The 16800-nt window shown below is 42.3% G+C and overlaps 1 protein-coding gene and 1 long non-coding RNA gene across 17 annotated transcripts in view; one reads left to right on the top strand and one right to left on the bottom strand.

The window, feature by feature from the left end:
• RAD51B (RAD51 paralog B) overlaps nucleotides 1–16800 on the bottom strand; it is a 417280-nt gene that overhangs the window by 12668 nt on the left and 387812 nt on the right. For 11 of the 16 annotated variants that reach the window (XR_011000000.1, XR_011000001.1, XR_010999998.1 and 8 more), the window contains one exon: nucleotides 4218–4427. The exons of 1 other annotated variant lie outside the window; for it this stretch is intronic. Coding sequence is in view for 3 of the 15 variants with exons in the window: in XM_068193165.1 (XP_068049266.1) it covers nucleotides 4297–4427 (131 nt within the window). In the remaining 12 variants the exon portion in view is untranslated. Of the gene's footprint in view, nucleotides 1–653; nucleotides 4428–16800 lie in introns of those variants that run through there. 4 more of the 16 variants (XM_068193165.1, XM_068193168.1, XM_068193181.1 and 1 more) reach the window with 2 other exon arrangements.
• On the top strand, nucleotides 12446–15973 carry LOC137475661 (uncharacterized). Its single transcript, XR_011000011.1, has 3 exons — nucleotides 12446–12945; nucleotides 14066–14183; nucleotides 15772–15973. It is a non-coding gene; the product is annotated as an uncharacterized lncRNA (long non-coding RNA).

The raw sequence follows: 16800 nt of genomic DNA, 5'->3' as shown, positions 1-16800 counted from the left end.
ACAACACTTGACAAAGAGGGGGCTTCCATGGCAGCCTGGGCATACAAACCATACCCCCCTCAAATAAACCAAGGGCTGGCATGGTAAGCTCTCAGAGGCAGAGGAGGGGTCCCTTTTTTATGACTTACTGATGCAGAGATTATGCTTTTTCAGATGGCAGGAACACTTCTTGTTTTGCTTGCACACACTGCATCACACAGGGGAAGTCAGCTCTTTGACTGGACATGTCTGCAGGTCTGACCGACAAGGGGTTAGAGATTTGCAATTATTTATATTTCAGACTGTGGGCCCCGTCATAGTAGAAACATCATGCAGACTTTACACACGTGAGGTTCATTAATGACTTCCCTGATCTTTTGTGGACATTCAACATCCTTGTAGTAAACATAAAAACTGCTTATACCAAAAGTGAGATCATGAAGTGGAAAAAAATGTTTTGCTGCTTTGAACACGATTTCCCTGCTGGAAGGAAGAAGGCGGCAAAAGCTCTTCACGCTCTGTGTCTTACCAGCAAGGCCAGTTGGAAAAGCTCACTCATCAACACTGGGGAAAAGTGCTTCATCTAAATTCTCTGTTGTCCAATAGCTAGCTGGTATTATCTCTAATGGCAGAGAATAAGCTTAAAGCAGCACCTAATGGAAATATTCTCTCTCTTGTGTTTTGTGTGTAAGGTGCTGCCCTAATTTTATCATCTTCTCTTTCTGTTTGGAAGGGATTTTATCTGAAAACTGAATAATGAGAGTTAGGGGTGAAGTGAACCCCAAGGCATGGAGGTGTGTTTTACAGTGGTGCAGCCATGGTTCTATCAGGATGTGATCTTTTCAGCTGTTGTTCATGGTGGGCAGTTGCTGGCAGAGAAGCTCTGCAGGTGCAGCACCATTTAGACACTTCTTCCTTTGTGTCAGATGTTCAAGAGCTGCCCGTGACCATTAAATAGGGAACAGTCCTCTGACATCTTCCAGGTAAAATGGAAATGGGAGATCCTGAGCATTTGAATTATGAAAGATCCCAGTGTGTTACCTGCAAGCCAGTGATTTAACCCCAGTGTCCTGGCCAAATTCCAGCTCTGCTAATTACATCCTGCCTATGTGAAAATTCCCCTGCATTTGTACACTGCTTTCTTCCTCACTTGTTTTCAGCAGCTGTGTGGAGTTGCCAGGTGCGGCGAAGCGCTTGCCATGTTCCACCTCAGGCCTGGCTGCCTTTCAGCAGGGAATGAAATGAGCACTGTGCACAGCATTTGCACTGAGTCTGGATCCTCTGCAGGGAAGAGTGCTAGAGAAGCAGCCTACCCAAGGACCAGTGCTGGAGCCTTGTCACAAAAGGTAACAGCATTAAGAGGCCAAAGGTTCTAGTGCTGAGATACATCATAAGGTCACAGGAGAGACAGGAGGACTGATTTTCCTCCCAGTGTCTCTTATCTACAAGGGCTGGAACAGCTGGTACATACTGATCTGGTTTTGGTAGCTGACTGACTTCAGGTTTGTTTGCACAGTGCGAGAAGCTCTCAGTCCTGCTTACACTGGTCCCTGTCAGTATACATCCAGCTTTGCATGTCTGGTTATCTATCAGTGTGAACGAGGGAAGCTAAGGGGAAAATAATTTAAGAGCTTTTAATCTATAGATTTGTTTCCTTGTCTTCCACTTCATCTTGTGCACATTGCTTTTTGCTTGGCCCTGTTGGGAACACCCTTCTTCAACTAACCATTAATCCCTCTGGTAAAAATCTCACTCATACCATGGAGAAGAACTGGCTGACTGATTATCCCTCTCTTCTGAAGAGGTGAAAGAGATGGCTGCAGCTGTAGTTACAGTATGCTAATAATAAGAAGCAGTAAGTGCAGGTCACTTACAGAAGGATAATGAAATTACATCTATTCAATACAGGAGTGACTTATTGGCTCATCTGTCCAATTTTCTTGTTAGCCAGGCTTTCTTGTTAATGATGGCATTTTTACCACTGTTCTGCCTGAATATGATATGGAAGTACATACAAACATGTTTGAGGTTGCTCCCAACAGAACACCAACTCCACTGGTAGAAATGGAGGCAGAACATGCCCAAGGCAGATAGAGCAGTGATTTGATTTTTTTTTCCCCACCTCACATCCCTCTTTGATCTTTTCAACATCTTAATTCCATGGGACAGCAGTTGTGAGCAAGGGGGAAAACCCAAGGTTGTTTCAAGGTGTGATGCCAGCATGTTTTCACTATATCCTAGGAAGGGAAATACAGCAAGACTTGGAAAGGGAGGGAATGTGTGTTGTTTTTGGTGTAAGACAGAAAGCTGGGACTCAGAGACCCAAGTTCTGTTACCACAGAACTGTGACCTCAGCAAAGCACAACTATTTTAGTCTCATCAGCCCGGTCGTTAAACTGTACTTGCTTTATGGGGATGAGAAGAAGGGGATTAAGCTTTAATTCACTAATGTTTGTAAAACATTTTAAAACTTGATGAAAATTTCCCAGGTAATGCAGAGAGCATTGAAAATCTTATCTCCCTCTCCAACTGCAAATGGCTCTACAATATGACAGAAAAGAGTGAAAACTGCTTGAATTCTGGTGTTTATAATAATGAAACACTCTAACTGCCCCTCTCAATCCTTCCATGTTTTTTTTTTAATAGGGAGAGACAGCAATGAGAAATTTTAGTCTAAACAGAGTGCAGTTGCTCCCTGGAGACTTGAATGCATCTCAGTGGAATTTTCCCTGCCTTCAGTCTATTGTACTTGTTAAAGGTCCTGGAACCAGGCATGTGACTGTAAGAGCAAAAAACACTTCTCTGTCTGAGTGCTCTACCAAATATTTACAAGATACTCAGATAAAATAGCTACAAGCAAGTTCAGCAGGGTTTGAGTGGCTGGTAGTGCAGCACTGTCAAGAAGAAAATCTAAATCTTAGCTAAAACAAAATTAAAATTACATGTTACAAAGGTCTCCTCAAAGCACAAAACTGGTAACACTGAAGCTGGAAAATTGCTCTTCCCCAGGGTGAAATATATTACTCTTAGAAGTAGCTTATTGAAATGCAGTAGCTTCCTTGTTGTGATGGAAACTTCCTCGTTAAAGGAGAGCCCAAAGCTGCGTGAGCAGGCGTGCAAGCAGATAGCTGCAGAGAGGGTCTCTCCATGCCATCCTATCTGGTGGCTGGGAGTGATGCAACATCAGCTTCCACATCTCTGGCACTGCTAGCCTTAACGGTGTGCAATACTTTTTAGTAGGGGCCACGTGCTCCCAGGAACTCTCTCATCACCCCCAGACTGGCCAGCAAACAGCAGATGGCAACCTGCCTGCCTGGCTGCCTGAGATGGCCTCACTTCAGCTCATTTCCTTGCTGGGTCACCTACAGCCACTTCGGCAGCACTTCAGACCTCTCATATTTCTGTACAGGTTACTCTGCTTCTCAAGAGGGTGCTCAGGGAGGCTTTCCCTGTGACAGCAGTGGACAGAACCAGCCTCTCAGGCCAACGGTGACTGCAGCAGCAGCTGGCACTAACTGAACCCATGGCTTTCGCCCATGGCTTCCCTGTAGGCTTGAGAGTCAGGAACAGACCCTGATCACAGCACAGCCGGTGATGCTTTTAGCGGCCTTGAGCAAGTCATACATTCTCTAAGTCTGTAAGGTGAGTAAACAGTTCTGTGGTTTGCAGTCATGTTGTGAATACTTCAAAAGTGCTTTGAAGACAGAGAAAACTGAGCAGCTGTAATACACATTGATCTTCCCACCATTTAGATTGCTACCTGTTCTCCTAACATTCTGAACAGTCAGAGCCCAGCTATTTGTAACTCTTACATCATCTCTGATGATTTCCAAGTGAGTTACAGGAATAAGTACTTACTGTACTATTGCTTTGTAATCAAGCCACTGACTGGGCTTATCATTCTCTTGAAAAAAAGAAGTGAACATTTCACTGTGTTTTGGGCTGTGGATACTCCTGTGCTCGGAGCTTAAATCAGAACAAATTGATTTGGTTCCTCCAAATTGATGAGGCAGTGAGGTGAATTACAAGGCACATGTGGCCTACACTTCTTCAGTACCATATATGTTGTTCAGAGGCTTTTATTATCAAGTCACTTAAATTAACCTAAGCAAAAGACAGATTTTTCATAAGTTCAGAGTTAAGTATGGCCCCACATATACAAAGAACAGCACTTGGTTTTAAAGTTAGTTTTTGAAGAGATGAAAGAAGAAGAATGCTCACTCTCTGCTTCACCAGAATTTTGAAAACCAATGTCATCATTCATTCAAGTCTTTGGGGAGGTTTCATTTGTCCTTTCTATAGATTTCATGTATTTCTTCAAGTCTCACCAGTAGCGCTGGGTAAAGCAGCATCATGTAAAGTATCTTTCAAGGCAGTGTTCCTCACTCGTATGGGCTGCAGGGCAGGATTGGTTCCTTCCCAAACTAAACTCGTTTGGTCCTTTCGGTCTGAAACACACAATAAAGACAAGACACATCAGTCGCAGTATTTCTGAGTGCGATTGCAAAGTTGCCATTTCCTCCAGCAAACAACCACTTGGACCCATTTAGTACAAAAAACAAATCAAGGTAACAAGTTCACTATGAACCAGTGTTACAGATTTGCTGAAAATGGATTGACATGCATGTAATGATCCTCTTTATTCTGCCTGTCTGGTTGTCCTTCTAGTTACCAGTGTCCAAACTCTCCTTCTCATTCTGGCTGGCAAACTTTCTGATGTGCTCTAAAGCCAAACTTTAGACTAGTCGAGGCCCCTTGACCATTCTTTGCCAGAGCTCTCCAAAGGCCAGCATGTATTTGCTGAGAATACTGTACTTGCTGGGATACTTTGCACCACCCTAATTTTCCAATAGAACTGATTTTTGGTAGCCAGTGCCTATGAACAGAGAATGGGATGTGCAAGAAGATGGACATTGTCTAATACAGCTCATGTTTGACAGTTCAAATACATTTTTTTAGAGTTTAACAGAGCACAATTTATAGCAATATATTTTCTAACTAATAGCAAATTGCCTTGGATTCAGAGAGGATATTATGGCTCCACTTTATATGCTTTTTAATACCTAGGCTGAGATCACAGCCTGCTCTCAGCCAGAATAAGCTGCTCCTCTTCTAGTCTTAGACCTCTGTCAATGCCAGGCTGTAAAGTACTTTGGGATGAAGCTCTCTATGTAAATAAAGGATATTATATTACTATGATAGATACTTTATGTAGAAAACAGACTGTTGTTTGTGAGAGGAAATATTTAAAACCAAAATGAAAGCCTTCTTGAGCAACCTGCAAGGTGATGAACACAAACTGAAGAAACACACAGTTACCAGGACCAAAATATCCAAGGTACTAAGCATCAGTCAGATCACATCATGTCCTCAGGTTTGCTGAGGCCATCTCAGGTCTATTCAAATACGTTTTTTTTTTTTTTCCCAGTCTCTGTAGCTGACCCACTGAGAGTCATATGTGAATAGAGGAAGCTAAGAAGAAACGATTACATAAAGCAGGGAAATCCCCCCCCAGACTTCTCCCAAACTACCTCAAAATGAAGCTGATTTGCATACATTCCATATGTTGTCATGATGCAGTCACCATTTGCATACATTCTCCATCATAGCACAGAGAGCCCTCAGGTGCCTGAAGGACTCTGCAGAATAGCTAGCTCATACCTGGGCTGATTCCTACTGTGCTGCACCAAAACTTTAAAGATAAACCTGAAAGGAGGAAAGTAAAAGGCAGGATATTTCACAGTAACAAGCCATGATTGACAGAGGTGATGTTGTAGAAGAAACACAAGGCTCTGACAACACAGGTGGTCAAAGCAAGCTGTGTCTCAGTTTTCCTCTTCCTCTTTAGCCCTGTTTGTTAACTGTACGAAAAAGCAACTACACTAGAAAAGAGTTGGTCATATAGCTGTCCTGGTATAACCATACTGACAATGATGATAACTCTCATTTCCTATATTCCTCAAGGGAAATATGCTACACTGACAAAAGCACCTCTAAGACTGTTTAAAACAGCTTTGGTATTTACTGCAAGGCATCTACAGCATTACTCAACTGTACTTCATGTTAATATAGAGCTGGCTTGACAACCCAAAAAATGTACAGGAAGTCCTTCTGTGAATTTACTGGGAGAGAATAAGTGAAGTTGTCTATACTCCATCTAGCTTTGGGAGAGGGCTGACAGGAAATGTATGTGAGAACTTATTTCAATAAAAAGATAGGAAAGAGTAAGCAAACAATTCTTTCCAAAGAAACAGCTCATAGTGAGCCTCTGAGAAGTCTAAATTCTCATCCTATTAAAACAATTAAACAAAGAAATAAACAAACAAATAAATCCCCAAGCCCCACTCCCTAAGCAAGGGAACAGAAAATACCACCTGTCTTCAAGAAGAATTCAAGCATTTCCACAGTCATGATATACTAGGCTAATGAACATTATCATTCTTAGTGCATAAAATATAACAAAAAATAGTTTTGTAGTGTCAGATTAGCCAACTACATTTTTGAGCTTTAGACAGCCCAGTAAATGTGCATTTTCAATATGCTGTCTCTTTTTGCTAACTTGTTTGTTTCTGTTAAACCATGATGTTTAAAACAAATCACAGGAATCTTGAAGTCTGTTTAACACCATTGCTTTTTGAACAGCATCACTCAGGAATTACAGGCCGGATGAGTCTCAGGTTTTGTAAAGTGGATGACCATAGTTTTTAACTACAAGAATACCATAGCTTTTTTTCTAGTTTTCAGTAAGGTCCATTTTCTACCAAACAGGGTTTGCAGATGAAGCTATGTATGATACCATCCATCCATAATCACAAATTATAAAACATAACACAGGGGGTTTTCCACATTGTTTTTCTAGAATAACTGCTGGTTACTAACAGGTACTGGACAGTTCCCATTGATTTTGTGTGAAATAGCAATACCCAGTTGTATCTGCACCTGAAGCAAGCCTATGTGCTACATAAAACTGCTTAGACTTCTACACAGGCTCTGATTTGATCTTTTGTTATCTTCTCCAAGTGATTCAACTTAGAGAATTGGCCTGATTATATCATTATAAGCAAGTACATGTAACTCACAGGGCAAGAAGACATTGCAAAGTTATTTGTACGGAATGTATGCAAATCAGCTTCAGTTTGAGGTAGTTTGGGAGAAGTCTGGGGGGATTTCCCTGCTTTATGTAATCATTGTTGCTTCTTAGCTTCCTCTATTCACATAGCCAGGAGAAATAGGTTTGACACTGCTTGGTAGTTTCTCAAACTCAATTTGAAAGCAAACATAATGTGCTCAGTGACTACAGCAGTCCTGTGGCTTTCAGTAAATCCACAGATGCTGGTGCAATGACATCTAGAATGAAGGAGGCCTGAAGGAGCAGTAGGAGAATAACATTACAGACTTCATTTGCTGGCACACTTTGACAATAGTCAGCAGCCAGGAGGATCTGTGTGCTATCCCTCAGTTCTAACTCTGGCCTACCTAGAGCCCTGATTTCTCAATTCTCAATCCACACAGAGTGAAGCACCTCGTATGTGGTGAGCACTGTCACCAGAGTGTGGGGCAGTTACGAGGCTCCTGCACACCGGACTGCAAGCACACAGAACTGGCTGCCCTCACCTCCCCATGTGGAGGTGAGGAACAACACTCATCTTACCATCTGCTCAGGTGTCTCCAGTCCCACCAAAAATATTCACTGAAATGACAGGCTGGACAGGTAGAAGCTTTAAGGCAAGTAAGAGAAACCCTCTACCTCTTAGCAGCCCACAGAGAGCTCTGTGCTGTTCAGGCCACACTGCTTCTGACACCCAGGTGAGCCTGCTCAGGGCTTGGCTGAGTATCGCGCCCTACCCAGTGTATCGTGCTGTACACATTGTGGTGTTATGATTCCAAACTGGAAGATTTATAATTCAGCAACTATTCAGATTCTGAGAAACACACTTACTGAAACCACTAAGCTAAGGGAAATACGACAGGTAAAGTAAGCATGGTGGCACTGAGGAGGAAGGAAATCTCCCTGCAGTGTGCTGATAAGAGTGTGCTTGATATATACAGTGTTCAATCTGCACAATCTGCAACTGGGAAAACACAGGCTAGCTGAAGGAAATTCAGCTTGGGGGCCCTAGGGACTGAATTAGTCTGTTAAAATGCTTTGTTGGTTTTATTTATCACTACTTAATTAGGATGCTTGACCAACACACTGGAAAGATAGTAACTGTTAAATATTCAACAAGCTGACCTTTCAGTTACAATATTGCAATTATGAATAAAGTTCATGGAAAGTTTGTCCTTCCTAGGTACTCCAACAAAGCCAAAGGGAACTAGACTGAGACAAAAAAATAAAAAGGTAAGAAAAAAGTAGGGCAGTACTGTGGAGACCTGCTTAAAAATCCAAGTATTGCTATGGGCTCATTGAATGATCTCAGACAAGTTGTTTCCTGCCCTGTGCTTCAATTTTTCCTATCTGTAAAAAGAGTACAACAATGTTGATCTTCCTTGTAAATCACTGAGGTGAATGGCCAAAAAAGCAGTAATATATTATTAATTACTGATTATTATTTCTGAGGAAGAAAAAGAAAAGAGAAGAAGTCATCAATCTTTCAGAGTTTTCTCAATCCTCGTGAAAAATAAAAAAGCACAACAGAATGTGAATTTCACACAACAGAAACTTTTGGGAAATTACCTTTAAGAAGAAATAGTGGGTACATAATTAAAATAAAGTTTAAAGTGAGCAGACACTCAGGAAAACGCTCCAGATGGTGAAACAAGTTAGGCTGCAGAGCAGGCTCCCACAGGAAGCCATGAAACCCCCATTGTTTGGGGCATGTGAAACTGAATTCCTCAAAGTGCTGGTATGTACAATACAAGGAATCATTCTACACTGTCTCAAAGTATAGCGGCACTGTGATCACCCGAGAAAACTGTGCCTTCCATTTCTTTGCCTTCCATTTTTTAAATTTTAAGAGAGAAATTACTGTCTCTGACTATGGAGAGCTGTAGACTCATTTATCAATTATAGTACCTGAGGAACATCTGCTGGGGAGTAACTACATGTGTTTTTGCAGGAGATGGATTCATCAACTCTTAAGAGATCTTTCACATTCCTAATTCTGATGTCTGAACTTTGTATGTCAAAGAGGGGAAAGAAAGCCCCCCCATTCTCTGGGAATTACAGTGTGTATCCTATTATTTATTTCCTTTATTACAATCTAAAGAGAAACTGGGTGGCTTGATTTTTACAGGCAGTGGTTTGCAGAAGAAATACCATTATTTTAATGGGAACCAAATGAGCAATCATTACATAAATGGCATTATGAGACACAGAACTAATGCTGAAATGAGAAATGCCTGTGTGAAACTCATCAAGATGGGAACTGGCAGCAGCATGCTAGAACATTGGGGTTTCTCCACACTCAAGATACTACTGCAAACATTCTCCAGTGCTGTTAATGCTAGTTCAGCTCCTCTGGAGGTAGCTCTGGAGGGCATCTGACTGCTTCTGTTGTTACTGGCTTAAAATCTTAAGACCATCTCTGAAATCGAAATTCAGAGCTTTGGGCCAGTTTTATTGACAGAACTTGGCTAACTGGTTGGAGCAGGTAGAGCAAGATAACTTTTTAAAAGAAGCTGGAATTAGTGTTTTAATACCTTCATTTCCTCTTGGTCTCATACCTGCTGGTACACATAAACATGCTGTGAGTTGATTTAGTTGGCAGAAGAGCACAAGTGATTCTGTTTTACTCTATTCACTTGGGCAGGACAGTCATGGAGTGCTCCTGATCCCTTCTCAGTTCCTTGGGCAGGAGAGCTGGTGCCAGGAGCAGCGGGATGTGCAACCCAGCATGCCTTGCCTGCTGCCTCCACCGAGGAGGGCTGGCACTGCCTGCACTTCCCCCCACCCTGTTCTTGGCCAGAGACTCAGCAATTTCCTCAGGAATGAATCACGAACAAAAAACCAAACAACAGCTATTTAAGAAGGTTTCATCTCCCTCCGGAACTGTCCTGAGCAGTATCATATTTCTGACAGTTTATTCTTCAAGAATTTAGTCATCTAAAGTTACAGTGACTCATGTGATGAACCTTCTGCCCATTTCCTGGAAAGAGTCTTGCATGCTCCTTTACACCTCCTGCCATTTTCCTTGAGGATCTCAGTTCTCACTTAATTTTCATATAATTCAGCTTTCCTTCAATTTCGGGGTGGAGGAAGAAGGCAAAAATATCTTGAGTGTACCCAAATTTACAGTGTAACCAGAAAGCAGTATGGTGAAAGAAACATCTGGAAAACAAAGATTGACACTGAACCAGACAATCTCTTGTAGTTGCCTCTTGGGCTGAAATCTGGTTAGAAGAAAAGGAGCTGCTCTATAAAGTGCTGTGTGGTCCAATATGATCATGAATTTACCAGGGCTGTACCCTGTAAAATGAAAATGAGGAAGATTTGAGGGCTCTCTCAGATCGTTCCTTGGGTAGGTGTGACTCACCTTGGGCAAATGCCACTGATGACAAGCACCCTGACACAAAATATTGAATGAATTGTGCTGGATGGAAACCAAAGTAACTATTTTACATACTTGGGCCAATCTGAAAGAGACTTCTGTTTAGAAGTCCTTTCCTGCTTCCTTTTCCTGATGGAAGTTCAAAAGCTGCTCACAAACAGCTTGAAGGATACTTCAGCAAACTCTGACCTAAGTGGGGTTGTGCTATGCCTACAGCAGACAGCTGCCTGGACATCCCAGACCATCCTTTATAACCCATACAGAAGTGATACTGCTGCATGTTTATGTTACGGTTAAAGCAGGGAGGGAGGGCTTAGCGTTCTTCTTAAAATATCCAGAAACCTGTGAGAGTGTGGCAGCATCAACTTCATTCCCCAAGTGTGAAACAGCTCAGCAGCAGTGCTGGTGCACACTATAGATCAACTCCTTCTACACCTAAGTTGACAGAGAAAGCATCCTGACTTACACTAACTTGCAGCAGAGGTAGTTAAGGAATTTGCAGATCTGTCTTACAGGATGATTTCAGTGCTCAGTTATACCAGTGTAACTGGCACATATACTGGAGTATGTGTGTGTATGTATGTGTAGGTACATATATACACACACACACAGACACACATCAGTACATATACACTGACATGCATCAGAAGTCTGTCCCTCTAAAGGCATATAGTGCCAGGCCAAAGCTGGCCTGACATTCTTTTTTTTTTTTTTTTTTAAGTAAACTTCTACAAGTCTGATTCCAACAGAAATGTTTCCATGATTTATTTTAAGAAGAGAACATTCCCCTGCAGTGCTCACCACAACCCAAACATTGCAGCAGTGTGCAAGAGCATGAGAATCAGAGAGGAAACTTAAGAATCTATTTTCACTGCTTCAGAAGAGAAATAAAACCAGTAAGCAAACAGGAAAAGCAGTGAAAAACAAACTTTGTTTTAGTAGTGGCTGCAGTGTTATCTGCAATATAGCTAAGGAGAGTAGACTTGAAGCGTGCAGGCATTTCTAGTGATTTCTGCAAGACATGACTAAGTGTGTGATGGGCACCTGTGGGAGACATCTACACTGTAAGAAGGAAATTTCTTTTTCTTTGGTTCACCCTTCCTTCTCTTCCATCTTGCCTTTCACATCTGAGAAACTGAACAGTAGATTAGAAGAAATTGCCTCACTGTTTTCAAATATAGAAAATAATTTGAAGCATGGGTAAGCTAGGCAGAAAACAAATTCCTCATTAGTGGGAGAGCACTTAGATCTTGAAAGTAATGGGAAGAGTCCTTCCTCTAAATATCTGGAGCCCTCTATTGTACAGAAAGAGGCACCAGCCTTCAGTGTTAGTTTGTTTCTTTGCTCAAATTTGCAAAAAACAGCAAGCATTAGAAGGAAAAAAAGGGGCATATGTTAAGAGAAAGAACTAATGAGCAAGCACATGGTTTCCTGACATAACTACTGACTGCAAGCACACACGCATGCAGACATGCACACACAGCACACCGTGCCTCAGTCTGAAAGGTCTGTGTACTGAAGACAGAGAAAAAAAGTGAGTGAAGCCTGCTCAAAAGGAACCATAAAGACTGATCTTGTGGCAGATTAGTGATTTCACCAGAAAGTTTTTGGAAGCTGTAAACAGGAAATGGTTAAGTAAAAGCAGGTGGAGATGCTGATTGCAGGAACAATGCAGGAAATTGCTGAGTGTCTGAATGGATGCAAAAAAACTACTCTTTTGTTCAGACCTTGGCAGTCACTGTAGGCCCATTCCACCTTCTCCTGGTCTTCCCTCTCTACCTTTATCTTCCTAAGCTACAGTCTCAAAGTCTGCAAACACCTTTTTCTTGAGTAATTTGCTCTCCATGAAATTTGGAACCAGTTCAGGAGAGTTGGGAGGTTCTGCTTGGACAGCAAGAAACAAGGACTCACCTAGCTGGACAAGAACGAGTCAGAAGTACCCCGCAGTACCCACTGCCTGCCAGGAGTTTCAGGTGTGAGGAGCCAGAACAGCATCTCTGGCTACTGCCCCAAGTGCCAAAGTACCAAGTGTATTTAGTAGAACAGTCAATCAGAGAAACATTACTCCAATGGCCCCTTCCATTCAAGGGGGCTCCCAAAGCCCCTAAGCTGTAGGGATCATTCTCCATCTCCACTGAATCACAGTCCCTTCTGGGAGAGAGCACTGCAGCTGTTTAATAGCTCACAGCAACAGCACACAAGCAGATGGAAAAGAAAGTGAAATGTGCAACAGGCATTTTTTCCACTTTCCTTCAAACCTTTCCTCTCTCCTCCTTGTCCACAGCCATTTGTGCCAATTCCAGACTACTCCAGATGTGTCACCAGTCTGCAGAGCCTTGGCTCTGGAGATAGGGATCTGCTTGCCAATGTGCAGCCTTCCCAGTGCTTTCAGACCCAAGGGTCAAGTTCCTGCTGGCACAGTCTCATCCCTGCCTGTGCTGCCAGATGTGCTGCAGGATGAAGGGCAGACATGCTGGTAAGGAACAATTCTGCTTTCTTCGAGATGAGTATGGTGTTGATATAAAATTGCTTAACATAGACAAGACACTCTTGCCTTCAAAGTATACTAAAAGTCACATTAATGCTGTGAGAAAAGTTAAGAAGTACATGGATTAGTTTGCATGATTTTGACCTTGTCTACATCTTAAGTATTGGATGGTAAAGCTCTGTTGGTAAACTCTCTCCTACATATTTCTCCTCCTCTCCTACACATACATTAAAAAAAATCTGTTTCATCTTATATTCTGAGCAAAGAATGGCAAATGAGCAACTATGGAGTTACAACTGCACAAACAAAAAGATTTTTCTGGCAGAGAAATCTTGCAAGGAAATCCTGCTCTTTTTTGACATTGTTATTTTGGCAAAATTTACCAGGTGTTACTGGGAGTTCAAACTTTTACTGCCTTTTCTGTATCTTTTAAAACAGAGAGTTACTGTATACAACCTAACACTTTTTAAGTTCAAACTCTTAAATCATAGTCGGGACAGGACCTTTGAGAGTAAGGTTTAAACTTACCCTGAGCAATCTCCCATATCCCACACTTCTGCCCAGGCCATACCTTCCTGGAAATGTCCTGAGAACAGTTGTGATCACAGACCAGCACTCCATACTGCTGCCCCGATGGGAGGAAAGAGGTGGCACTAGCTAGGAAAGGTTGGTATGGCACTAGCAAGGAAAGGTTGGTATGGCACCTTCTGCAAGTGCCACCACACTTGTCTAAGATGCCATGGGACATAAGTGGACAGAGAGGGTGTGTGCTATCAGCTTCAGGCAGGCCAACTTCAGGTAGTTAAACCTTGGCACTGACTTCCAGGAAAAAACAGTCTGTGATTCATACAAATCTAAGAAACAGAGAGAAAATGGAATGAGCGGAACAAGAAGAAACAGGTGCCTCTTTCCTGCTCTTTTCACAGTTTCAGCTTTCCTGCACCCTTACTCACATATTTTTTGCACTTAAGTTGTTGGAAAAAATAGCAGGGATGAGGTTCCTGGTATAATTACTGCTTGCTGAGAAAATCATAGCCCGCAGCAGTGATCCCTTTAGTGCTAGAGACAGATGTTGCTGAAGTCTAATCACAGGCTTCCCACTAACCAGGCCCTGAGTCTAATCTGTCATCAGCTGAGAGGCTGCTGGCTCTTGCCATGCATGTGAACTCAAGCTGCTCAGCTCGCTCCTCTCCCCTCATCCAGAGCCAGGCAGTGCCAGAAGGAGGGTATGTTTCCATTCACTCCTTGCCCTCAGTTACAGTGATACCACAACTTCAATGTGCTGCTTATCTCTCCTCCAGGCCTAGTATCAAAGCCTTGCTGGAAAGGGCTCAAGTGGTTGTTTTCAACTTACAGTGTGTAGTGACTGCAGTTCAAAAATACAATTTGAGATAAGTTGAAGGAGAGGCTTAGTAAGAATGGCCTGTAGCTAATTTGTCCTTCCAAAATGTATGGTATTTTCTGCCTCTTAAGAGGACAACGTGATGGGTCACATAACCTCCAGATGTTAACAAGACCCAAAAGCGGATGAGTGCTGATGAGCACAGAAATAGGAGGAAGAGAGCAAAGCATAACTGGACATATGGAAAAAAGTCAGGAAAGAGCTTACATGCAGGAGGAGATTGAACAAATCTCTCCTTCGTGTTACACACAGATGACGTTGCCACTAAATGTTTTCTATCTGACATTCAAAGAGCATCGGGCCACTAAGAGCACCAGGCCATATCTGTGAACTTCTCTGTCCTGGTGAAAGAATCTCGAAAATCAACAGACCCCACCAGTTCAGAAGTGCCGCAGTGCAGGCAACAGTCACCGTGGTACTGGATTAACATCTTTGGATTCTGGTCATGGAAAGAAACTGGCTGAAGGAGTCTATTTCAAAGGCACATTACTGCAGCATACAGAACCAGTGAGAACTGGGAAAGTTCTTAAGCTAGTAAGGACTTTCAGCCTCTGTAAAGTTAACAAGCGCCCTGAAGTAACAGTGGAGATGGTAGGTGGGGAGGCATAGATTAAACAGCTATGTTTTGCATAAGGAGCTCTTAAGCAAGGCATAAGGGAACTGAGTTGGTCATCATTTCTGGTCAGAGGCAAAAGCGTATTAAACGTGCTGACTTTCTGAAACAGCCTGTGGCCAACTCAGTTTCTTTGTGTTTAGCTTTTTCTGAATCTGCACACAGTAGCTGGGCACACACTATAATAATAATCACCAGATCTCTGCAGTAAAGGTGTGCAGGGCAGCATCTCAGCCACTGACAGATCAAGGGAAACCAAGTGTAGCATGATGTGTCAGAGAGGGGGAAGAAGTGACTCACACAGGAAGAAAAACAAAGATGAACATAGAGCATAAGAGAAGTGGCAGACTGTTGGCTGCAAATCAGTTTTCTTGCACTCAGAAGGGTGGGTATTATGGTGAGAGAAGCTGTATTTGACAGTAATGGAGGTTCAAGGAAGTTTGATTAAGATTAAATGGCAGTCACATGCCAACACAGAAAAGAGGCTTTAAGACTAAAATCAAAGACCGGAAGTGACTAAGTAGGTCAGAAGCTGTGGGTAGTGAGCTGCACAGATTAAGTGGGACTTGGAGCAACTGAGTTAGCTCTGCTAAGTGATAACAACACAATGTCACCAAGTTTAACAAATCTGACTCTGAGATCACCTTCAAGGCCTTGATAGCAAATCAGAGATTGCTGAGTCCTAGTTGTATCTACATCAGAGTAAATGCTGTATGTGTTTTAACAAGAGATCAGTTTTACAGTCACTTTTTGACCCTGCCAAGCTTCCTGTAAAGAGAGTGCTGTTTTGTCTGAACAGGATTTCTTCTTGAGGAGCTGGGAAAAATGAACTGACTAATAGAAACCGTGAGACCGAGAAGGGCTGCTACTGCAGGTTGAAAAGACAGATGCAATGGAGAAACTTCTTTCAACTCCTCAATTCAGTAAGTCTTTGATTCGAGAGCTTTGTTCACATCCAGGGCAGCCGGAAGAGAACAGTCACCTTGTATTTTTGTACCTGATGAGAAAACTCCAGATTGTATGTGTGCATTCGGACAGTTCAATGTGTGTCTATTCCAACTTCAAAGAGGCTTTCAGTGCTCTTTGAGATGTAGGGTGTGAGGAAGGGTGAGAACTGCTAATGCTAGCCCCATCCTCATTAAATCTTTGCCCTCTCCGGAGCAAGCATGCAAGTGGAGAGAATAGATGATATGCATGAGCAACTGAGCATCTGTGATCTCATGACCTTTGACTGTTGTATTATGGGAAATGTATTCTCTGGTTGCTATGCTTTTCTAATTCATTTGTATTTTCCTTCAGTGACTCCCTTGTATTTTCTTTGGTGCTCCTGCATAACAGTTTCAAGGAACCACAGATATCTCCAAGTTAAGCATGCATACAATAGCTTTAATTAAATGTTTGTGGGTATCCCACAGTAAAGCAAGGGAAAGGGAAAGCAAACATCTCTGTACTTACTTGTACCTATCTCTTCTGAGCCCTGGCTTGGGTGGAGGCATCAGCACCATTGCCATTTGAGCCTATTTCTAAGCTATTGTGAAACGAAGGGCATCAGGTCCTGCTGCTCTGCATGCAAGCACTCAGATATTTTACTCTCATAAAAAAGCTACAGGTTACCTGTACAATGCTAAGATGTTTTAGAGTAGGCTAGAGGAAATAAAAAATAAACTAAGGAAGACCCTTCTTTGCTCCACTTACAAAAACTGAAGACTAAGATTAAAAATATCCTTAACCATTCCTTAAAATACACTAAGATGCTATCTTAGTAGATAGCAGGAAAGCATAGATTTTGGTCTTCATCAATATTCTGATATTAATATTTTCTGTTCTC

This window comes from Anomalospiza imberbis, chromosome 6 (genome assembly GCF_031753505.1).
Source record: "Anomalospiza imberbis isolate Cuckoo-Finch-1a 21T00152 chromosome 6, ASM3175350v1, whole genome shotgun sequence".
Lineage (NCBI taxonomy): Eukaryota > Metazoa > Chordata > Aves > Passeriformes > Viduidae > Anomalospiza > Anomalospiza imberbis.
Note: the sequence above shows the minus strand (reverse complement) of the source record. Positions and strands in the feature narration are given on the sequence as shown.